This window comes from Jaculus jaculus, chromosome X, assembly GCF_020740685.1.
Source record: "Jaculus jaculus isolate mJacJac1 chromosome X, mJacJac1.mat.Y.cur, whole genome shotgun sequence".
Lineage (NCBI taxonomy): Eukaryota > Metazoa > Chordata > Mammalia > Rodentia > Dipodidae > Jaculus > Jaculus jaculus.
The window spans coordinates 19,477,677-19,503,614 of NC_059125.1; the positions used below are offsets into that span (position 1 = coordinate 19,477,677).

A 25,938-nucleotide genomic window follows, 5' to 3' on the forward strand; every position below is an offset into this window, starting at 1 on the left:
GTGAATTATTTCCCGAGAAGCAATTGACAAAGTCTAAGTAAATCACTCTAAGAAGTAAAGCTGTCTCGTTTTTTGGGAATGTGGAAGCCAAACTTCTATCCCTGCTCAATGATGAATTTCCTTTTACAAATAAATATTTACAAAGTTTGGAATATAGACTTTGTGTACTTCCAAAGGCCAAAACACACTGTTCACGCTAAAATATAATATAATATAATAAACTATGCCAAAATAAGAGCATCACTTAAAAGTAATTCTCTCTTCTAGCCGACTGTCTATTAATCGTTCTTTAGATAATATTGGCATGGCGAGTTTTCAGTTAGAAAGGAAAACTGTAATTTCTGGATTGATCAGAAATTAGGAAAGCATCTGTGGTCTTGGGAAAACAATAAAGTCTGGTAAAGTGGAATTTGCTGTGCTTCCAATTATGAAATCAAGAAGGAAAAAAAAAATCAACCTTTTCCTATATCTAGTGAAAACTCTTCTTCCTTGGGTAGATGTAAGGGTTAATTTACTTCCTATTTGAGAAAAGGTTCTAACTTCCCCATTTTTTCCCCTAAAGTGTGGTGTGTGGGAGGAAGGTAGAGAGAGGCCCCAGAATGAATTCACTAATTGGGGTTTTCACCTGCTGTGAGTCTAATCGAATACAAAGCCTTATTTGTAGCTAAGGAGGAAGAGAGAGTAAGCAGTGTCAGAATTTCTGCCTAGTTTTGAAATTCCTGTTATGAGGCTTGGGCAAGGCAGACAAAGTTACAGCTTTGAGTTGTTAAGGTGGATCAGGAATGCTGTCGCAGATGCACTTGAACCACCTTAACCAGTTCTCCAAATTTAGCAGGAGGTGGTGTGGCTCCTGGAAGCCAGTCATGCTTTGAGCTGGCAGGCTAATAGGCATACTGAAATCGTTCCCACTAGGCGACTACCAGCTTGTGAGGTTAATGAAGTGTGGCTTTATTTTAGTGAAGATGCTAACCATCACTTCTTTTTAGATGTGCAGCTTGATATAGGTGGCTCCGTGAAGCTTTGAGAAATCGTATTAAATGAAAACTGCATGAGATTGAAGGAGAGTTAGACTTTATCTAGAATGTGTCTGGTGAAATCCATGATGTTGATGGCAGCTGGTTCAGAGGACTTTCCTTAGCTTGGATACCCTCTCTCCCGGCAGATGATGGGTCTGGAAAACTAGGCTTTTGTGTGGGTGTCAAGTGCTCTGTGTCTGCATGTAGATGCCTCTTCTATTGCCGGCTGATGTGACCTGGCTGGATTTTATTTCATAGCCAGAGGATGTTCTTTTCAGATTGATCTACAAGCCATTGTTCTACATACTTGAATTAGTATGCCATCGTGTTTGCCCTAACTGACAATGATTCACCATTATTGTAAGCATTTGTTAGATGTCTGATTCACTGGCCATGGTTAGATCTTGTACTGTGCAGACAAACAGAGAAACATGGAGTTCTTGTGCATTTAAGAGATATCGAAATGTTGACATTTTACTATAAATTATGTATTACCTATTGAAGCAATACCTATATTCAGAAAATATTTTTATAAGATATTGCAGGTGTACGTACCATTGGCTAGGGTACACAAAATAACTTACACAGAGAGTCTTGGAGCTAGAGGGCAGTTGGACCCTAGGGCTTGGTAAAGTCCTTCAGGGCTTTCCCCTAGCAAATGTCAAATAATTTATTTTCCCTCCCAAGTACTAACCAGGCCTGACCCTGCTTGATCAGACGAGATGGAGAGTGTTCAGGATGGTATGGCCATAGACAGATAATTTCTTAAAAATATTTTATTTACTTATTTGCAATTAGAGAGATGAGAGAGAGAAAATGAACGAGTTTTCCATGGTCTCTAGCCACTGCAAACAAACACCAGATGCATGCAGCCCTTTTGTACATCTGGCTTTACATGGATACTGGGGAATCGAACCTGGTTGTTAGACATTGTAGGCAAGGACTATAACCACCGAGTCATGTCTCCATACCAAGTGGAAAATAATCTCTTGTAGGTTTTTTGTTCATTCTTCTATTCAGTTTATCATTTTTACACTGATCACATTGGACTAACATTGAAAATCAAAAAGAGCCTACAAAATAAAAAGAAAAAACAAAGATGCACTCATAGAAGGTAGGAGCAGCCTGGCTTTTGACCTTGGCCCTTTACAACCTCTAAAACATCTGCTTATCTAAAACAAGACCCCATACCACTGTCATTTCTACTTTTTCTCTTTCTTTCTTTCCTTCTTTCATTTTATTTTATTTTTATTTTTTTTGAGGTAAGGTCTTACTCTAGCCAAGGCAGACCTAGAATTCATTATGTAGTCTCAGGCTGGCCTCAAAATCACAGTGATCCTCCTACCACTGCCTCCCAAGTTCTGTGATTAAAGCTATGTGCCTACCACTGTTATTTCTAGTCTATAGCTTCAACCCAGACATTGTCCCTCTGAACTCCAGACCACAGTGGCCAAGTACTTCGTAGATACTTTCCTTTGACAACACTTGACCATCTTTATCTCATCACATTCAAGGCTCAGCTTATCATCTTTCCTGTCACCCTCTTCTGCCATGTCCTGAAACTTCTAGCTTGTTGACTGCTACTCAACCAGTTTGGGGAGTCATTTTGGGACAGAGGCCATTGGCTTTGGCTGCATGTTGGAATCTCCTGAAGAGCTTTGACAATCCTAATGCATAAGGTCAGTTAAATCAGAATGCCAGAGTGGAGGATTTAGATATTGAGATATCTTAACACTTGTCATGTGAGTCCAGTGGGTAGCCAATTTCCAGGACTTCCACCTCCTAACATCTTCCTCCTCCAGGTATACATCTTGTCAGAACAATCCTGTCATCTCTACAGTATTCCATTATTTCTCACCCCTTCTGCCATTCGCACAGTTCAAATCCTCACACTGCAGTTGCCTCTGAGTTCCATACTTGATCTTGATGTGGCCCCTATACCACTACTCCAAATGTGATACAACTGAACCCGTGCCTATATTCCTTCTTCTTTAAACACTTTCTCAGTAAAGTGCTTGCTCCACATGCATAAGAACCTGACTTTGGATCCCCAGCACCAATATAAAAGATGAGTTGGGCAGTGTACCTGTCATCACAGCTTTTGGCAGGTAGAAACAAGGACTCGTTGGACTTTGCTGGCCAGCTGAGTGAGCAAGCTCTAGGTTCAATGGAATCCCCTGTTTCAAAACATTAGTTGGGGGGGGGTGCTGGAGAGATTTCTCAGTGGTTAAGTGCTTTCCTGCAAAGCTTAAAGACCCAGGTTTGATTCCCCAGTATCCATGTAACATAATGCATAAAGCGGTGTCTGTCTCTCTCTCTTTCTCTCTCTCTCTCCTTGTAAATGAATAAAACAATTACAAAGATAAGTTGGAGAATAGTTGGGGGGAAAGACACACAACATTGACTTCTGTCCTCTACATGCTCCCTCTACACACACTTACACATGTGCCCACATATACACCTGTGCCCATATGCATACACATATGTACATGCCACACACATATACACATGCACAAAAGTTTCTCCATACTTTTCAGGGTGCAGGTCAAATGCTGGAATTTTATATTAGATCTTTCTTACTTTATCATCATCTCAAACCCTATCTTAATATTCTCTACTGAAAGCTAAGCAGATTACTGTGACTCTTGAAAAGAGAGGGGCTATTTGTCTTCACACCTGTTCTTATCAGCATTTGTAATTTGGATCTGGCCTTGCTCCAACAGATCACAAGCTCCTTGCGGGGCTATCAGGGAATCTTCTATAATTATCTGCCCAATGGCTGAGTGTAGTTTGTATATTCCCTCCAGGATGACTTTTAAAAAAAAATTGTTCATTTATTTATTTGTTTATTTGAGAGTGACAGAGACAGACAGAGGCAGATAGAGAGAATGGGCACGCCAGGGCCTCCAGCCACTGCAAACGAACTCCAGATGCATGTGCCCCCTTGTGCATCTGGCTAACGTGGATCCTGGGGAATGGAGCCTCGAACCAGGGTCCTTACGCTTCACAGGCAAGCACCTAACCACTAGGCCATCTCTCCAGCCCGACTTTTTTCATCTATCAGTAGTTCCCACACAGCAGTCAATCTACTGCTCTAGATGGTGGCTTTGTCTGGACAAGTTTCTGTCAGGCCAGCATCCAAGGAGAAACATATGGTACATTCACAAGAGGTACTTAAAGAGCATATAATGTAAAGGCAATTTTCGAAGGTCTGGGCAAAAGCAAGGAGTGGGCCAAGGTGTGGTGGTGTACGCCTTTAATTTTAGCACTTGAGAGGCTGAGATAGGAGGATCACTGAGTTGAGGCTAACATAGCGAATTCCAGGTCAGCCTGGGATAGAGCAAGACTCTACCTCAAAAAAACAACAAAACAAAAAAACAAGGAATGGTAAACAGTTTTGTCAATGCACAAGGATGGCTTGGGGCACCTGCAGAATGTTAGAACTTGAAGAAAGGACTGCCCAACAAAACATGTGGCTGTGAGACAAAGAATCCAGGTACCACTGGGCCAGCCACCAGCAGGAGGGAATTTGAGAAATAAATGCCTTGCTGTTGTTCATTCTCCTTGTACCTTTTCATGTCTTTCTGTAGGCCTTTCATCACTGCCTCCCATTGGTTGAAAGTAAAAGGCAATCAAAGGACAATGGAGCTTGATTGATGCCTTACACAGAGGTCCAGCCTCCTAGGGGCCCAGAGCAGAGTGCAGGAGAACACAGGGTAGAGATTGAGAGGATAATTGGGGAATATCCAACTCCTATCTTAGGTTAGAGGAGTCCTAATTTTTCTAAGGTGACTACTGAGTTTAAGTGATTCCAGAACTGAAGTTTTAACCATAGGAAAATTTATTAGGTCACCTTCTTTAACCTCTTCCCATCTCATTCCATTTTTCCTGCGTTTTCTATCAAGTTTACTCTCCTCTATTCTCAATCATGAGAGAGTTTGCCTGTGGGAACATTTTCCTACAGTACGAGAGGCCAATTCTATCTACACACAACAGAGTAACTAAGAACATGAGCCTTCAAGCCAAGCTCCCTAGTTCCACTCCTTATACCACCATGTTCTACCTGTGATACTAAGGACAATTAGTTCATTCATGGTTGTGCCATCAGGATTTCAACTTAATGTTCTTCTGATAGCAGAAATCCACTTTCCTTTTTGGTCTGTGATTCACATCAAAATAATAATATTAGTAATAACAGTGAGGATGATAATAAGGGGTCTTGGGATATTGCTCAGTGCATGCCATAGAGTCAATACCTAGTGCCACCAAAAACTAAGAATAATAATAAGGGCGGGAGAGATGGCTTAGCAGTTAAGATACTTGTCTGCAAAGCCTAACGACCTGGGTTCAATTCCCCAGTGCCCGAGTAAATCCAGATGCACAAAATGGCGCATACATCTGGAGTTTGTTTGCAGTGGCTAGAGGCTAGAGGCCTCGTGCACCCATTTATTTTGTATTTGTTGCTTTCTCTCTCTTTCAAATAAATAACTATTAACTAGAATAATAATAAAAAAGCAGCTACTTTAAATTAAAAATGTATATGACATCAATCTATAATTTACATTTGAAATGAAGATATGTCAATTGTGATCAATTCTAAATATATTTTGTGAATAAGCAAATTTTGTAATCAGACTGAAATTGATAACAGAACAGTGAATGTGATGTGCATGCCATTTTTTCATAGTACTTTCAGTATTTATTGTTTTAAATGACATCAAGATTTGGGAACTAGTCTTCAAGTGCCTGTAATGCCAGTCTAAAAAAGAACTTAACACTGTATTTTTGAGGATTGCCATCTGTCAAATTAAAAAAGAAATTAGAATAGTGGTTTCTTCTTTTCCATTCTCCTCCCCAAATGGCAAATCATTCTTAGTTGTTTTCTAATGGCACAATGGGAAACAGGCAGCGCTTGCACGTCTTCACCAGTTAACTTCCATGTAAAACCCTCATGAACCAACCAAGAGAAGCAAAACAGGAAAGGAAGAGGATGGCAGCATGGCTTTCCACACAGGTGATGCAACTCTTGACTACCCTGATTTCTACTACTTCCAAGAGACCACGCTGTGAGGTTTGGTTTGTGGTTTTTCCTGTAAATAAACATTTTTTAAGTGATATCCCACATTGACACAGAGATTCCTCTCACTCTTCAGCTGCCAAGGCCCAAACTATTTGCTCATCATAGGCCACTAATCCCCTGACTGTAGAGAAAGGTAGGGGTAGACCTGGAATCTACTTTTGGACCTGAGGACAAGCCCATGGAAAAGGAAGCCTAATGTGCATCCCCCCCCCCCAGACAGTAACAGCAGCTGCTTAAAACAGCACTAATCAGACTCAAGTTTGGAGGCGAAATGCCAGAAGTAACACTTGCTTTAAAAATCATAACACCAGCCATACGTATAGACACATATATTTAGTGATCATGTTGACATTTTTTCCCTCTGGGTTCTCAAAGGGATTGCTGAAACATCTTTCCCTTTCTGCTTTGTTCACTATTTTATGGCTGTGTTTTATCCTATAGTGAAGGAGATTGATGCAACCTGTCCTTTGAGCTCAGCGTAGGTTTAAAAAAAGTTGAGCAAAAATTTAAAAAAAAATGCATATTTAAAAAAAGAAAACAGGGACGCATTTGTACTGTAGAATGAAGTGGATGAATCAACCAGGGGAGAGAGGGAAAAGCCAATGACTGAGAGAAGAAAAAGCAGGCCAATCAAATAACCAACAAAGAGGGAAAATGAAAATACAAAAGGGGTTTATCCTCAGATATCCGTTGGTCTCGAAAATAATGCGAAGGCGAATGAAGAATATGCTTTTGCAATCAAAGAAGTGCCTCTTTGGGGAATATTTCCAAGTTTGAAATAATTGTGTGCAGTTAACCTATATCATGATGTTACAGACTTCCTAAGACAAGATATATTGAACCACCCAGGAAGTACAATGTTCTTTTGGCCAAGACCAGCGTTCAGATTTTCCTAAAAGAACACTGTAAGACCAGACTCTGCAACGGCACTGGTAGCAGTATGCGAGCTTGAGAGTCTATACCGGGGTCTCTCCAGCTGTAGTGCGCTCTGAGCTTCTGATTTAGTAGGGCTGGGCTGGGGGGCTGGGGCCCTGGGGTGAGGGTGGGGGTGGGGGCTTCACATTTGAAACTGGTTTCCAGGTGATGCTGGAATGGCTGGTCCTAGGACTACATTTGGAGAATCACTGCTATGTCACACACAAATCCCAACGTTCCTTCAGAATCCCGTTTGGCCCCGAATGAGTCTTAAGTTGAAATTCCCCGTGTTTACCGCCCCACACCTTTAAATCTTCAGAGGAGGGAGACGCGGAGGGAGGAATGGAGAATTATGCACGTGATTTTTTTCTTTCATTTTCTCACCAGAAAACTCTAAGCCCACACACTAATTATCTGCGATGAGGTCATTGGCACCTAGGTCATTTATTTAGGCAACAAGTAGTCTTGCCAGAGGTTTTTAAGGGGGTGCCGCGTGTTGTTTCCAGGCTCCCGAGTTTACTACCTTAAGCCCCTTCTTCTTTCAGTCCTTTTCCTTTTTGCTTTCTTTCTTTTTTTCTTTCTGTTTTGAAAGCCGCAACTGCCGGGTCCCTGGGCGTCCAGGTTCCTAGGTCTTTAGGTGGGGGCGGAGCCGGGCCCGGCCCCGCCCCGTCTGCCCGCAGCGCCCCCTCCCCGGCCCGCCGGCCCGCCCGCCGCCCGCGCTGGCTTCTCCGCAGTGCTTTCGGCTGCGAGCTTGGGCGGCGGCGGCGCTGGACTTTCGGGGAGCCCGGCGGCTGTAGCAAAGCTCACCGGTCCGCGCCTGCAGCCGCCCTCGGCCGCCCGCGGAGCCCTTTGCAGCCATGAGGGAGCAGCTGAAAGGGTAAGTGGCCCCGCGGCCCTGGCTCGCCGCAGTCCGTGGTACACTTGTGGCGCGAGCCGGAGGGCGAGGAGCCGGGGAGCCGAAACTTGGAGCGGGGCGTCGAGGAAGCTTGTCCCCTGCGGGGCCCGGGAGCCGCCGCTGCAGGTGCGCCCCGGACTCCAGCTCCAGCTCCAGCGCCCGCCCGAGCTCGCGGGCCGCCGCCTTCCAAGCCCGCTCTGGGACGGTCGCCCCGACACGGCAAAGAAAAGCCCGGCGCTCATCGTGCCCGGGGGCGAAGGCGCGTTCCTCTGCCGGGGACTGGGGCCAGGGAGCCTGGCCGCTCCCTGCGTTCCGGGGCCGACCGGCCGGGAACCGTCCGCTGGACCCCGCTGGAGGAAGGGGCGCACGCCGGCTCCCCTTCCATTGCACTGCCAGTGCCAAAAGGTCAACTTTCTGCCTGATTTCTTCCGAGGATTCCAACTGACATTCCCCTCGCTGGAGTTTCTCCTCCCGTGCTCATTCGGTGCTTCAGGACTTGGAGGGATAAGAAAGCAAAACCAATTAAAGCCCACGAGTGAAGGATTTGACTGAGAGCGAGCCTGGTGACTCTGGGAGTTCGGTTGGTTGCTTGGTGGGTTAGTTAGGGCCTCTTTGCCCTCTGAGCTTCCGCGTGGAGTCCTAGCTGGAGAACCCTCTCGAGCTTCTCCAGGTGTCTGGACTCTTGCAGCAAAGTTTGTCATTCTTAACGTGATCATAGCAGTGGAAGAAGGGTATGACACTTTGCTTCTCTCAGTGAAATTTTGAAGTTAACTTGGAAGCTTAAATTGAAAGGGGTTAGTTGCCTGTGGGTGGCATATAAGTATTAATTATAAAACTGCTATAACACCATGAACAAAAACATCTTTCAATTAAGTGGCAAACCAGTCTTTCTTTTTTTTCAAGTGACATCTGCTTTCTTACTCCATCCATAAGCTCTGCTTGGTCCCTGTGCTTTTTATCCCTGTCATGTCTGTCTTAGTCACCTCCCATCGTCCTTTCTTTTTCTCCCTTTCTTACCTATGTCTTTTATTTCCTTGTTCCAGAGCTCTCTAGAGGAGACAGTTGCTCTTGGAAAAGCAAGAGAAGTAAATGAAACAACACAGTGACATAAAAGGTCTCTGACCCTTGATCAGCGTAGAATTGGTTTCAAGCATCATTGATCTTGGATTGGACATGACCCTCAATTGAAATTGCCTTGGCCAAAGTTGAGGGTTGGTGGGAGGTAAACCTGGAAAAGCAGATAGAAGGAAGGACAAGTAACAGCTGGAATAGCCACCCAGGCTGTCATCTTTGCCATAGCTTGAGCCAAGCAGAATAAAATATTAAAGATCCTAGGGAATAAGAAATAGGAACTAGAATGGGATTCCTGATGCTTGTATTGACAGCAGCTGCCCAAGTTCCTTCCCCACAGTAGCAGAAACTTTTAAATATATTTTCCCATCCCCACCCAGCCATTATTCCAGCAGTGTAAGCCAAGTTCAACAATTCAGCATGCAAATGCCAAGGTTCCTCTAGAAAAAAAAAAATCTGCTCCCCAGATTAAAGGGAAATCATTTGTGTGTGTGGTTCATTGGGCTCTGGAATATATATGAAGCTAAACCCTAATCCTTTGCAAATCACAAGAGAAAGAACACTCCTTTTTTTCTGTCACTGCATAGTGATTAGTTTCATTCCTAGGAAATAATGGAAACATTTTGACATACATGTCTGTATATATATATATATATATATATATATATATATATATATATATATATGTGTGTGTGTGTGTGTGTGTGTGTGTATATATATACATATATATATATACATACATACATACACACATATGTGTGTATGTATGTATATTAAAAAGGAAACCAGAATATTTTCAGTATTAAATAGTAGTAGTGGCAAAAGAAATCCTATTTTAATTAGGCAACTGCCATTTCCTTGGTAAGAGCAGTAGATATCTGTTACTTTTATAAGTGTTTAATGTTTATTTTAAAGAAACTAAAAAAGCAGTTCCAATAAGTCTGATTATTCTGGCACTGAGAGAAGGAACAGCTCTGAGGTGGTTATAACCTTGCACACTACTTGAAACTAAAGAAGGTGAGAGAAAATTTAAATTGTATGGTAGGAAATTAGGTCAACCTTATGCTCAGTGCAGTAATGCTTTAATTTCTTATTATTGACAAGTAGGTGTTGCTAGGGTCTTTTCTCATAGCCAATGATTTTATATCTAAATTTCCATCGTGGTCTCAAATAAAAGAAAAAGAGAGATAATTGCAGTTTGTACAAATAAAATCAAAAGAAGGGAAACCTTGGGTTGAAGACTGCTCAGAAAAACATAGGTGATGAATACCATTTTTAAAGGTTTGCAGAGAGCTCTCAAGATTATTTCTGAAGCTGGTGTCTATGTTATTGCACACATAGAGTTGTGATACACATTCACATAGTTGTTTTCAGGAAGGCTGAAATGTTCCTTTTCATAAGCCTGGAAGCAGATTTGGAATATCCTTTCTGTGGTGGGAATGTTGTATGGGGAGTGTGTTTGATATGCCACCCCAAATCAGTGTGTCCTTCAAGAGTGCCTGTAGATGTGAGAACTAAATACATTTGTGCTTTTCATTTCATCCAGCCGGTAGTCATCTTTCCCATCTTAGTTTGGGAGCTTCGGTGTCTTGGTAGGGTTTTGAATTCACCACAAGCAGAAAATTCCCACATTGGATGTAATGAATATGTGGTGCATCATATACTTATCCCCCAAATTGGATGCCCTTTCTGCTATGTTGCCAAGCATTTTAGTGTTAAATGATTAAATAATAATAATAATAATAATTATTATTATTATTATTATTTTAGTTTTGAGGAGTAGTCACCTCCTTTATTCTTTTCTCCTCTCCACTTCTATCTAGTGCTGGTTTGCAGTTGAAATGAAGCTAAGACTGCAATGGTCTAAATTTGTTTTTCTAGTTACTTTGCATTGCTTACAAATAAAAGGGTTGTTTGTGGGAGGGGGACAGATAAAAGAAGGTTGGTTTGGAAAATTACTTGAGGAGTTCTTTTATCTCTGTTATTCCAGATTTTCAGAATTACAGGTACATAGGAGAATACTACCTATTACACAAATTATGGAGGGATGGAGAATGGCAATTTCATCTGTCTTCTCAGAAAGGAAATCTCAGTGCTGTTGAGGACTGTTAGACTAAAATATAATTTCTAACACTTTTGTAATTTTTAACCTGTAAAATTCCTTATAAAGCTACAGATGTAGGTGTGCTGATGGATTTGGTCTTTTGGCTTTATTTATTTATATATTTTGGTTTATTTGTTTTGAACATGGGAAGCTATGCTAAGCTCCTGTTAACTCTACTTGGGATTCGGCTGTACATTATATGCATATTTCTCACTCATTTTAGAATTACCTTTGGTACACGTTTATTTCCCTGCCATGTTCCTTCTATTGGAAGTCTGTTTTGGACGGTGGCATTTCAGGGTGATTCTATGTTTCTGCCAGGCCAGGCTTATCAGCTTAGCCCAATAGTTTCCTGCAAATTCATTGAAGATTTTGTAGTCCACCAAATGTCCTGTGTGGGCATTTACTATTTGTCCCTTCCTCCCTGGCTGGTGTGCACATCTCAATAGGCTTTTGGAAAGGTAGTAGGTCAGAATTTAGTGTGGTCTCATTTGTCTATGGAATTGGTGCTCAGTCACCTTCCAAGATCCAAAACACTAGAGAACAAGTACCACAGTTTTCCATGGAACTGCATATAAAGTACCAGTCCTGCCTACTTGGTCTTGGGGGTTCCTAAACTCTCCTAAAGCATCCACTGCCTGGTTAGCTCTTTTTACTTCCCAGGACTTCCATGTCATTCTGTTACATTCCCTCAACTGATAACCCCTGTTGGCACTCTTCAAATGTGAAATTTTTTTCTGCAGAAGGGTAAAACTGAAATGAACAGATTTGGAAGGAAGCGAGACAGCCCTTCACATGTGAACATTTTCTTGCAAATTGATTTCACTAGCCTTCACCGCTCAATCACTGAATCATAAATATCATAGGGATGGGCTTTGAAGTTGTACAGTTTGGGTAATTTCCATGCCTTTATGAGATGTATGATTGTATGTAACAAACAAGTAAAGTGTCTCTCCTTTTGGCCTGTTTTTTTTTTATCAAAGTAATAAGTAAATATAAATCTTGCTCTGTGGGATGGTTCTTTCTTAAAGTTGACTAGCTTCCATATGTATATTGTGATCAACTAATAAACTGCTCTTAATGGATGGGATTTGGGGGGACACATGATAACAAAAATGATCACATATTGAGCCAGGTTAATTCTCAATGTCATTCCTTTAGCTCTCCAAGGTGACTAGGCTGGCCCCAAATTTCAAAGCCAGTAAAATGCAAAGCCCTAAAATTCAAATTTAAAAGCTGTGCTGAGGCTATTTGACATTGCTTCTTCCCCAACTCTGTGTGTGTGTGTGTGTGTGTGTGTGTGTGTGTGTGTGCGCGCGCGTGTGGCAGTTCTAGTCCCCTTGAAGGTACACAGATTTGAGCTTAGTTTTAGCTTTAGTTGTCGTCTCTCCAGCTCTACCTTTCCCCCTGAATGGTCATGAATAGGCTTAACATATGAGTACTGAAATATTATTCCAATGTGCACTTTACACTATCAAAGCCCATCCTGTAATCCCTGCAAACAGGAAATATGATGCTATGGTGATTTATGTAGATGGGTCAAAGTAAGGAAAAGTATATGTAGTTATCTCTCCCAGGATAATTCATGTAATTGAATGAGGAACAAAGGTGTTTTGTTCCTTTTGTAGAAGAAGCTAATAGCAGGCAACCACACTTCTAGAAGTGGAGAGAACTGTGAATGCTTCATTCAGGCCCAAGTAAATATAGGAAGAAGTGGAGCGGTATATAAAGGACTGAGTTAAAAAGACATTCTAAAAGTAATGAGAAGAAAGAAGGAAGCCGAGATATATTCATTAGGTGCTGGATATGCCTTTGGTTGAAATGGAATACAAGTATCCAGCTTGAGATATGGATAAGGTGAAGAAAGAGTAATGGAAAGGAGGACCTGGCAAGCAAATGAGAAGGGAGGCAATTTAAAGCTACTCAACTAATGTCTGGTGACACTGACAGAGTTGAATAACATTTGTCAGTTTTCCTTCTGACTTTGATTATTGATTACATGACAAGGTCCTTTTATCAAAACAGAAGTACATTTGATTTGGGGTGGGAAAAAGAAACAAATTCCAGACCCAATGATGTTAGTATTGTTTTTCCTTTGGGAAACATAAATGGAGCCTTTCTGTTTGCAAGATAGTCTTTACTACTCTATGGAACTCCTTGGGAGTAATGATGCCAAATGTTTCAAAAGTAAACCATTTGTTTTCCATTTGCTACTGCCCATTGTCAATTCTAAAGTCTCTCTTTATACTTTGTGTTTTAGCCACGAGACCCAAACAACTTGCTGGGACCATCCCAAAATGACAGAGCTCTACCAGTCTTTAGGTAAGGACATGGCCATGTATCCTCCAGATTATATGACAGGTGACTGTGAGTATAATCTTTAATACAGAAGTCGCAAGTCATTTGTTGTGTTAGTATAGCACTAGATTTTTCCACAGTTGGAAACAATGGCAACTTTCTATTCAAAATTATAAATATATGGCAATTTTTTTCCCATAAAGAAAACAATTTCAAGTTAATCCTATTGGATTTCTTCCATGTGAAACCAAGATAATGACTTGTGACAAACCACATATGTTGTGTAAAGCAATGTTCTGTGCTTATAATTCTTAGGGCTTGTCAGTTCATCAGTGTGATCATTTACATGACTTTTCTACTTTGGCCTTTTGTGTGTGTGTGAGTGCTTCACATGTATTTGTCCCCTCATGACTTGGATTTTTTTTAATTTTTATTTTATTTATTTGAGAGCGACAGAGAGAAGGAGGCAGAGAGAGAGAGAGAGAGGGAGGGAGGGAGGGAGGGAGGGGGAGAGGTCACGCCTGGACTTCCAGCCACTGCAAATGAACTCCATATGCGTATGCCACCATGTACATCTGTCTTATGCGGGTTCTGGGGAGTCAAACCTATGTCCTTAGACTTCTCAGTCAAGCGCCTTAACCACTATGCCATTTCAATAGCCTTCTGGCTACTTTTTAATTGCTATTTCACTTTATTTATGAAGTCATGCTTTCTCTACTTTTTTATGTCTGTATTTTGTGAGTGGACCTGTTTGTAGACTAACTCCAGAAGGTGATCTCTGGGTTTAAAGCCCATATGATGAAACCTATGGGGAGCTTGTATGAAGTGTTTGTCTCTGGTGTGTACAGCTATGATTTGTTGGTCATAGTTTCTATTGTGTGATAAATTGCAGCTATCTACAAAGTAAGGAATAGTGTAGGAACTATTAGGAAAAAAAAGCATTTTGTTAAATTACTTTCCGTGTATAAATTATATAAGTTTCTTCTAGAAAACCTGGAGACTTCAAATAAAAAGAATAAGAAAAAACAGTGTCAGCTATAATTGTGTTTTCTAGAGATATCTAATAAATTTTAAGTAATGATTTTCATTTCATTCTAGCAATGTATGTAAACTTTTTAACAAAATTAAAAATGAGATCAGTTAACCTTCAAGTGCTATATTTTCAGGCCCTACAGAATATTTATGCCTTAAAGTGTTAGACTGACCTGGGCATAGTGACACACCCCTTTAACCCCAGCATTTGAGAGGTAGAAATAGGAGGATCACCATGAGTTTGAGGCCACCCTGAGATTACATAGTGAATTCCAGGTCAGCCTAGGCCAGAGTGAGACCTTACCTCAAAAAAAAACAAGAAAGAAAAAGGTTAGACTGCTTAATAGTACAGGTAGAAAACATTAATGATTATATTTTTGAAACTCAGAGAATTAAGGCTTTGTGAAAAATGCACAGTACGGGCTGAAGAGATGGATCAGCAGTTAAGGTGCTTGCATGACACAATCCTAATGGCCAAGTTTTGATTCGGCAGTATCTTTGTAAAGCCAGATACACAGGTGGTACATGCTTCTGGAGTTCAATTGCAGTGGATGGAGGCCCTGGCATGTGCACAAATGTTCTCTTCTCCTTTTCTTTCAAATAAATAAAATATTAGGGCTGGAGAGATGGCACAGTGGTTAAGGCACTTGCCTGCAAAGCCTAATGACACACGTTCAATTCCCCAGTACCCATGTAAAACCAGATGCACAAAGTGACACATGTGTCTGTAGCAGCTAGAAGCCCTGTGTGGCAGTGGTACTCTGTAAGAAGGTATTCCTAGCCCAAATAGCCTTGGGATCTCAGAGTTTTTAAGAAGGAACTAGAAAGCTGGGTGTGGTGGTGCACATCTTTAATCCCAGCACTCGGGAGGCAGAGGTAGGAGGATCACCTTCAGTTTGAGGCCACCCTGAAACAATATAGTGAATTCTAGGTCAGCCTGAGCTAGAATGAAATCCTACCTTGGAAAACCAAAAAACTTTGTGTGTATGTATGTATGTATGTATGTATGTATATGTGTGTGTGTGTGTGTGTGTGTATATATATATGTATGTACGTACGTACACACACACACATACACATACACACACACACATATATATATACATACATACACACACACATATATATATATTCATAACATTAATACTTGTTGATGGTTTTAATTTGAAAACATAGATAAGATGACAAAGAGACAGAAATGGCAAATAATTCATGTTATCTCTTAGAGTTACGTTTAATAATCTTGTCAGTGTCTTTAAAATTTTCCTTCACAAAACAAATTTCTTGGGCTAGGCATATAGCTCAGTAGTAGAATGCTTGTATATTTTGTATGAAGCCCTAGTTTCGAGCCCAAGAATATGTCACATGCACACATTTTATATATAACTCTTTACATATATATTAGTAAAACAAGAATCATTTGCTATTCAAATCCACTTTTCCACCTAATATATTATAGCCATATTTCTTCTTGATTACATATTATTCTCTACCACTTAAATACGCTTGACTAAGAAAAAAAAAATACACACTATCTTTGTAAAGTTGCTTTTTTGTCCAGCATCAGGAGGCTAAGGTAGGGGGCTTGCTTTGAGTTCAAGACCAGGTAAAGCTACAGAGTAAGTTCTAGGTCAGCTTGTACTACCTCAAGAGATGTGCAAAGATGTTCTCATTGTCAATAGGAATCGTACATGCATGTAATCATCGTTTATTTTTATTAGTAGTTTGGAAATGCTGCTACCGCCACAGTTTGTTATCTGGCTAGTTTGTGACCTTGAGCAAATAATTCCACTTTATAAGGTAGTGGAATTTTACAGTGGCCCAGGATTGTACAGCTTATGTCTTGCAATTTTTTTTATTAAATCAACATTTAGGTATAATTTGCATATAATAAAATGCAGCTATATAACTGTGTGATCATTTCTAAACCCCTTTGAAATTGTGTTTCTTGCTATCCCAATAACAAACATTTACAGATGGACTGCTGAAATTTGTTTTTAAGCTTTCAGAACTAGTATTTCCAGCACTTCTTTTCATGACAAATATTCTCTGGGCTTTTATCTAAACAATGGCTTATCAACTAATATCTCCCATTTATTATGGGCTTACTCATGTATGCCCTACAGTACATGTGACATGCCAGCAACCTACCTGAATGGTAGATGGTACTACCACATATCTCAGGACAGTGAAGTCACATTCAGAAAGGCTTTGATCAGGGGTACATAACTATCTGGGGCTATATATTTTTTTAATTTAATTTATTAGTTTTCTTTTCAGTAAATACAGACAGTTTGGTACCATTATTTAGGCTCATCTGTGATCTACCCCCTCCCATTAGACCCTCCTTGTTAATGAAAATGGGTCGTGCATTGTGGAGTTAGCCCCCAGTTATTGGTATGATAAATGTCTCTGCAAATCATGACCCAACATGTAACTCTGACTATCTGGGGCTATATTAAGACTTGAATTTGGTCTCATGTTAGTTTCCCCTGACTTCATTGATTTTATTCACTCAGTAAATTATGTCCGTTTGTTACTATATACCTGCTACCAATATGTACACATGAACAAAAATACCTAGAGATAGAAGGTTACTTGAATCATATTTTTGGAACAACCATGATGTTTCTGGAAATAGTGTGGTGAGTTGTTAGACTTCAGGTACTTCCTTACTGTTACCAAGCAAACAAGGAATGATTAATTTAGTTTGTTTTATGTCTGTACCTTTGGTGATGACCTACATGATTAATGCTAACATTGTTCTTTTGCTTCCCACATATTACAATGCTTTTTTTGAGGTAGGGTCTTTCTGTAGCCTAGGCTGACCTGGAATTCACTATGTAGCTTCAGGCTGGCCTCAAACTCACAGCAACCCAGTCCTCCTACCTCAGCCTCCTGAGTGCTGAAATGAAAGGCATCATGAATCGCCATGCCTGGCTATAATGTTTTACAGATATATGTATAACATATTAAAATGATGCCTTTATGTTTTAATTTTAAAAATGGGAAACTTAATATATGAACATACTTTAAGTTGGTCATGTGCCCATCATGTTACCCTCTTTTGCCCCTCTCTTCTGCCCCCATTCCACTGAAGACTCTTTCAAGGAAGCCCTTTCTGTGTTGTGTTGTCTGGTTCCTTTGGTCTTCCTCTCTGTTAACATGTGTATGGGCTCAGAGCAGTGCAGGTCTTTTGCAGGGTATCAGTAATTGCTGTGGAGTCATGTTCCTGTCGTATTGCCGTCTGTTTGTGTTGTGAGGACAGGCCCCACTGAGGAGACTCAAAACTCACCAAAGCAGAATGAGAGGCTGCTGAGAGCTCAACACTAAAGGAAATTTAAAATACACCCTCCAAGACTCAGAAAACATTGTGGAAGAGGGGGTGGAGATATTGTGAGAGCCACAGGGTGGGAAGGCATACTGTGGGAAAACTTTAATTTAATTTTTACTTATTGACATCTGTTTCTTCTCCAAGAGATACCCACCCATTTAGGTCTAAGTTGTTACTTTTAGCTAGATGAAATGGTTGGATACACATTTGATTTGCTCTTCTTATAGAACTAGAACTTCATGTCTGTGTTGACATCCTGAAAATAACAAGATTTTGTTTATCCCCTTTGACTCACCATTTCAGATATCCATTTACAGTGGAAACCACAATAGTTCAGCCTATGTTAAAAGCATTAAACGTTCCGAAACACCCACTTCTAAGGAAGCTTCTATTTTCTGATTTGCTTCAAATCCCCAAAAAGCCTGTTCAGTACATGTTTTTGTTATGTGCATTACCCCTCAAAACACACAGATGCCTTCCCCTACTTTGGGTGTGAGCAGCATGCTGCTGTGAGCCAAAGTCATTTTGTAAGGACTGAGGAACTAACATATGAGCAGTGTGTGTGAAAGGATATAGTATTACTTGAACTATTAATATTGGACCACTCCAGCTAACACTTTCTAGGTGTTTTGCTGTTTCATTATTTTCCTTTAATGTTCTCTGATGAATTTACATTTACAATTTGACATTTAGCCAAACATTCCCTCATGGAATCTTCATCACACTCCTGTGTCCCTATAGCTGCAAGTCCTTAATCAGTGAAAACTTGTAATAATAGAGCATGAGCCACTCCCACAGATGGCACAAATATAGCAAAAACTCCCCACATTGGTATCTTTATGTACTTTATGTTTAAGCATCCTTACTCATTTTTTTTTCAGGATATGTGTGTGTAGCATGTGGGGTATGGTGTGTGTGTATGTATAGTATATGCACATATATGTATTCAGATGCCTGAGCTCCCCTCCACATACATGTGAGGAAGCAAGATGAGAACATTCGTTGCACGCCCTCCTCCATTACTCCTCTGCATTATTTCCTAGAAACACTTTACCTGACACTGCCAGTTTTTTCTTTTTTCCTAGTCAGACTGATATGGGAACCCAGTGTTTTTTCAGTTTCTCACTCTCACAGGACTAGGGTTACAGGTGTGCATGGCCACACCGAGCTATTTGTGTGGGTGCTGAGGACTGAAGTCAGGGTGAATGAGACCCTCGCCTGTCCTCATTCTGGATCAGCAAGAACTCTTACCCACTGAGCCATCTTCCAAGCCCCAGGCACATTAACTCTTATGGAATTCATCGACTAGTGTTAAACTCAAAAACACTATATGTCTTTCTCTCTTTTTTTTTGGTTTCTAAATATATTCAATAACACACACAAAAAAAAATTTAATGAGTAGTAGAGAGCCAGGGATTTAGCTTAGTGATACATTGCTTGCCTAGTGTGCTTGAGGCACAGGGTTCTACCTCAAGCACACACACAAAAGGAGCAGGTTGAATACACAAAATGAATGTATTTTTAAAGGTGTGGGAGAGTAAACCTAAAATCTTGCACATATTAGTCAAGTTTTCTACCACTGAGCTACACACCAGCCACTCACAAAACTTCCTTTGATTTGAAAGAATGTAATATGATTAATTTTATTTTATTCCCAGCATATATTAAATGACCTTTTAGAGTGGGCCTTTATCAAATGTTCAATATATTGATGATTTCCCCCTGCTTTTAGACTATATATATGTATAAAAATCTTCAAGTTAATGAGGAAAATGTTGTCATAATCTCACACAAAGAAAACAGTTATAATAAAGAATTTTTAAAATATGCACCATAACAATTGGATGGACATTAGGAATTTAAGAGTCCAGAAAAAATAAATTAACAATTTTGCAAAAGCACTGTCTTAGATTTTCACTAGGAAGAAATAACCAAGAAGACTTAAAGTCAGTTTCTTGTAGCATTTTTCTGTGACCACTCACATTAATCATAACATAGTAGTGGAGAATAGTAGGTGGGTGAAGGGGATATGATAAATGAAGTAGCCTATATGTGTTTTTGTGGCCTGTAGTATCTTATCTTTAAAATGAGGGTATTGGATAAAAGTGTCTTAAGAATATTTTTTTGTCTCTTCCTTTGGGCTGATAGTAAGCTGGAATGTTTATAAAATTTGCTGTAGTAATAATTTTTCAATAGGTACCTTTGGCGGACTCTGCAGACAAATAGATTTCTAAACGTTTAGTCATTCCTGTGTCTAAAAAGGTACATCTTGGAAAATAAATAGTAGGTAAAGATAATGCCAACTATCCAGTTCCTACAGGTGGAATGAGGCAAGCTGTTAACCAATAGGAAAGCTCCTGAGATAGTTCTACAAGTCATTTCTGAGACATCCATTCATTTTTGAGAAGGTGTATTCTTCATAATTTCTCAGAAGTAGTTGTATGCTTCATTGATGAGGTAAACTTCATTTATTTTCTTTAATCAGCAGTTTTACAAATGTAACGGGAAGACTGCTTATACAGATAGGTTTTCTTGGTGATTTCAAACCTCTCTAAGACTCCAAAAAGCATTTACAAATCAGTAGGTGTTAGATGGTAACATACTCTGGAATTTATTTGGAAATACTAATATATTACTGAGTTTTACCACAAAAAGCCAATTTTCTTAAAACTGACATTTAGTTTTATAAATTCCTCACTAAAATCTCAATAAAATATTTTAAAAGCTCATCCTTCCATATAGCATGTGCCACTTGGAAATACTTAAATAGATTATTTGTTAGTTTGCTTTATTGAGGGTATTTTAATTATAAATACAATAACATCATTATGTGGTTCCCTGTGGTTTTTTTTTTTTATAAATTATAATACAAGTCTTTTACATCAGTGCTATCATCAGTATCTACTACAGATGAATAGTGGTGCACAAAAGAGACAGGGCAACATTGGATGGATATTCCTTGAGAGCTTGTTTGGAGGTTCTACCAGGGGAGCACAGTTGCTCATATACCCTTGATGGAGAGCTAGTCCTCCTCTAGTCGAGGAAGGTCATCCTCTTTGACCGAGCATGCAGCTTCAGGATGGATGCACGTGAGCACTGAGGGAGAAAGCGGACACCCACCTAGCTAGCTCCATCAGCTGAATCAACCTTGGCGATCAATGGGGTGACAGGTGTCACAGCCAGATCGCCCTCACATCCATGGATGGATATTCCTATTGGGCTGTATGATAGCTCAGGGTTAAGATCCTAGATGGGCTGTGTGGCAGACAGCTTCAGGTTCTCTGCGATGAGCTTCCAGATCAGGCACAGTTAGGGAGGAAGTGATAATTATTGAAGCTTATCAATCCAGGGGCAGGTCCATAATGGCAGAATAAGCTGACCAGCTCTTACAGGACTGGGCAGAGGGAGAGAAGCCACAAGCCTAAAGCCACACAACACACTTTAGGAACTCCAGCTAGGCATATTTTCCATATCTTTAGATTGGAATTTCAAGCCCACCAGCACACCTTATGGCTGGACCCTAAGATCTACCCAGTGATCCTGCCTCCAGCCAGGTGGCTGCCAATACAAACTACAAACTAATAAAACACTGAATATATTGGGGGCCATCTATTCAAACTACCATAGGCTATATGATCTGATGGTACTTACTCAAATTTCCTTTTTCTTCAGTGAAGTCTTGGTGCCTCTAGTCTGTTTTCTTTATATATTTAGTTGGGCTCCATGATGCATGCCTTTATTACCAGCACTGGGGAGGCAGGGGTAGGAGGATCACCGTGTTTGAGGCCACTCTGAGACTACATAGTGAATTCCAGTTCAGCCTGGGCTAGAGTGAAACCATACCTCAAAAAAACAAACAAAAATATTTATTTATTTGAGAAAGAAAGATGGATGGATGGCATGCCAGGGCCTCCTGCGTCTGCACACAAACTCCAGATGCTTGAGCCATTGTGTGTATCTGGCTTTATGTGGGCGCTGGGGAATCAAACCTATGCCCTCAGGTTTTGTAAACAAGTGCCTTTAACCACTAAGCCATTGCTCCAGCCCCCCCTCCCCCACTAGTGTGTTTTCTCAGGACATTAGTTCAACTTTTCTGAAGTTGTAGAAGAATGTAGCATGTCTTGCTTAACTTTGGGAACACATGATCCAATGATAGGAAAGTTAGTAGACTTTTTTACTTTTATTTCTTTTTCAACGTAGGGTCTCACTCTAGTCTAGGCTGACCTGGAATTCACTAGGTAATCCCAGGTGGCTTCCAACTCAACAGTGATCCTCATATCTCTGAATTCCAAATGCTGGTATTAAAGGCGTGTGCCACCATGCCTGGCCCCAAAATAGACTTTTTGAGGAATGTTTATCCTTAGCCACAGTCTTTTTGCCTCCAAAATGTTCTGAATGGTAAAGTGAGGGCTTAAATTTCAGGTGTGATGGGTATGATTATAAGGATTAGTTAAGTCCTAGTTAAGTGAATAGGGCTGTAGCTCAATGAGAGATCACATGCTTAGATCATATGGGATCAATCTTTATCACTACCAAAAGAAAAAGAAAAAAAAAAAAACAAACCTGCAACTGCACAGATAGACTTCAGAACACTGCCATAGAAATCCTTGTACCTCTTCCCTCAGTTTGTTCAGGAGGAAAAATTATTGTAAATGTTTGCTCATTCTTCTTCTTTGATAGGCTTCTACACTCCGTTAAGTATTCCCTCCTGAGGAGGCTCTGAGATTAGAAACTGCAGGATTCTGAATGACTATGAATTCCTTTTGCATTAGGCAGTTGTCCTAATGCTTTCCTCAGCATATTTTGTAACTAAACTGTTCTACTGTTCTATAGTAAGGTTCTAAATATGTAGGTTTCCTGGGCTCTCCCTCTACTTTTAGTTCTTCTTGTGCCCGAACTTTTTGTTGTTGTTGTTGGTTTTCGAGGTAGGGTCTCACTCTAGCTCAGGCTGACCTGAAATTCACTCTGTATTCTCAGGGTGGCCTCGAACTCACGGTGATTCTCCTACCTCGGTCTCCAGAGTGCCAGGATTAAAGGCGTGTGCCACCACGCCCGGCTTCTCCTACCTGAATTCTTGAAACTGAAAAGGATATTTAAGCTCACACTCTCATAAATCAATATATATTTTTAAAGGGGGCTGGACAGATTGCTCAGTGGCTAAAGGCATTTACTTGAAAGTTTGAAGGCCCTGATTCAAGTCCCCAGTTATCATATAGAGCTAAACATGTATCCAAAGTTCTCTCTCTCTCTCTTTCTCTCTCTCTCTCTCTCTCTCTCTCTCTCTCTCTCTCTCTCTCTCTCACACACACACACACACACACGCACACACACACAAATAAATATATATTTTTTTTTATTTTTTTCCTAAGGTAGGGTCTCACTCTAGCTCAGGCTGACCTGGAATTCACTATGGAGTCTCAGGGTGGCTTCGAACTCTTGGCGATCCTCCTACCTCTGCCTCCCGAGTGCTGGGATTAAAGGCGTGCGCCACCACACCCGGCTCAAATAAATAATTTTTTAAAAATATCTTGGATCCAGAACCCACTTTGTGTGTGGTATTTAGTTGTCCTCTTTTCTGATACATCATGTTGGATCCACATCTAAACATTTGCTTTTCATTTAACTCCTGTCTAGAATAAGGCTTGCTTTTGTGCATGTTCTTGGTACCTCTCCCCCCAATTTCTTTCTTATCAGCATGTTGGAGGATATGAATAATAAGGTAACCGTATTTATGGTAATTATTCTTTCATTTAAAAAAAAACATTTTATTGGGCTGGAGGGATGGCTTAGCAGTTAAGGAGTTTGCCTGCAAAGCCAAAGGACCCAGGTTTGGTTCCCCAAGACCCATGTTAGCCAGATGAACCAGGGGACACACACATCTGGAGGTTGGTTGTACTAGCTGGAGGCCCTGGTGGGCCCATTTTCTTTCTATCTCTCTCCCTCTTTCTCTGTCACATAAATAAATAAATCAAAATAAAATATATTTTTTTAAAATTAAATATTTTTTTTAATTTATTTGCAAGCAGACAGAAAGAGAAGAGAGACACACAGAGAGAATCATGTGCTCCAGGGCCTCCAGCTGAAACAGACTCCAGAAGCATGCACCACTTTGTGTATCTGGCTTTATGTGGGTACTGGGGAATTGAACTCTGGAACTTGGGTCATTAGGCTTTGCAGGTAACTGCCTTAGCTGCTGAGCCATCTCTCCAGCCCCATACTTTCATTTTTGTAGCACTATACAATGTGCAAAAAGTTTTCAGAAAAAAAAATGTAATCTTTATGCAGAGGGTGGGTTGACTTAGATATTCTGTCACTTTCAGTTTCAGATCTAATGTCTTGTCATCCCCTGAGTATACACCTGTTTTTTAAAAAAATATTTTATTCTTATTTATTTATGAAAGAGAACGGAGACAGAGAGAGAGAGAGAGAGAGAGACTGAGAATATGGGTGCTCCAGAGCCTCTAGCGACTGCAAAAGAACTTCAGGCACATGTGCATCTGGCTTACGTGGGTTCTGGGGAATCGAACCTTGGTTCTTAGACTTCCTAGGCAAACACCTTAACTGCTAAGCCACCTCTCCAGTCTATGGTTTGGAAAATAGTACTATCATGTTAGTGGAAGTTGCAACTATTTATTTCCATTTGCACTTGGGCAGAGTGAGGCTCAAGATTGAATTACCTAGTTCATATTGACATATGGGTTGAAGATAAGCAGTCGAGTCCTAAACACACTTTTTTGTTTGTTGGTTTGTTTTTCCGAGGTAGGGTCTATATCCCAAGCTGACCTGGATTTCACTATGTAGTCTCAGGTTGGCTTCAAGTTCACAGTGATCCCCCTACCTCAACCTCCTGAGTGCTGGGATTAAAGGCGTGTTCAACCATGCCCAGCTGAACACATGTTTCATTGCTCCTAGTTTACTGTTCTCAAAGGAGTAAACTGTTACTCCTAGCATGATATATATGATTTATCAGCATAATTAAGGTATAGAATTCCAAATGACATTTTTTGCTTTTTTCTTTTTTTGAGGCAGGGTCTCTCTAGCCTAGGCTGACTTGAAATTCACTATGTAGTCTCAGGCTGGCCTCAAACTCAAAGTGATCCTCCTACTTCTGTCCCCCAAGTGCTGGGATTAAAGGCGTGTGCTACCACGCCTGGCCCAAATGACATTTTTTATTCCATAGTTGACAAAGTTAGCACAGCACAGTCACTCAGGTTTATAAAATAGAATGAATATGTAAGATAGTCCACTATCTTCCATATAAAATAAAAAAAAAATATTACAAATCCTTTAATTGTTGATTGGGAATAATTGATTGGCCCCATTTGTACAATAGAAATGCAACTTCCAAATTAAAATGTATGACATTTTAATGGAAAAGTCTATTATAACATTCTTTCTTATTCAGATAACTTGACTTAAATTTCTAATTGAAGAACATATATAAATATAGGTCTGATTTGCATTTCTCAAAGTCTATTTCAGGAAGAAATTTGGAAAGAATTGTCTTGTAGACTTTGACTGGTTTACACTTTAAGAGAGCTGCCAAATTGGAATTTAGTTGATCCAAGTAAGAGGAGCATTAAGGTTACACCTGCAGCTGGGAGAAAAGTGCTAGATTTGGACAATTTTATGTCGCTGGGTCTGCACAAGATGATTTTTCTTGCACATGGAGAAAAGCCATCTAAAAACGTGTCCGTTCTTATTCAGACAGTACCAATATTTCATTTTTAAGCTCACAAATCTGATTACTTCTGTATGTCTCTTGGGAGCTACAATTTTGCTGGAAAGAGATTCAGAACAGTCAGAGCACTCACATAAAATAGATAGCATGTTTTAAAGTCCATACCCTCTACGGCAGTAATAAAATGACCTAAAAATACTCTGAAAGACTCTCTAATGACAGTGTGGATGAATCATTAGCTTATTTATGAATTGATGGTATTTGTGACAGTGTTTCAGAATTTGTAGTTCTATAGTCCTGATCAGTTGTAGAATTCCAGGGAAGTCCTTGTGCCCTCCTCTAATAAAATGAGGCTTATGTAACTGGGCAAAATGGCATGTACAAGTGTGTGTTTACATGCATGGATGCATAACACACACAAACATGTATTAAGTATACATCTTGGTGCAAAGGTGCCCAGGTGTATGTCTTGCTTCCTGGTCCTGTGAAAAGTCTGCCACATTTAAAGCAGT

At 40.3% G+C, this 25,938-nt stretch overlaps 1 protein-coding gene across 5 annotated transcripts in view; it reads left to right on the forward strand.

Moving 5' to 3' along the window:
- The window catches only part of Dmd (dystrophin), a 2,157,654-nt gene that overhangs the window by 1,990,632 nt on the left and 141,084 nt on the right, over window positions 1–25,938 (forward strand). For 4 of the 5 annotated variants that reach the window (XM_004663692.3, XM_004663690.3, XM_012949913.2 and 1 more), the window contains exons 1-2: window positions 7,757–7,888; window positions 13,342–13,403. In XM_004663692.3, the coding sequence (XP_004663749.1) occupies window positions 7,869–7,888; window positions 13,342–13,403 (82 nt within the window). In that variant the 5' untranslated portion in view covers window positions 7,757–7,868. Of the gene's footprint in view, window positions 1–7,756; window positions 7,889–13,341; window positions 13,404–25,938 lie in introns of those variants that run through there. The other variant, XM_045140973.1, reaches the window with a different exon arrangement.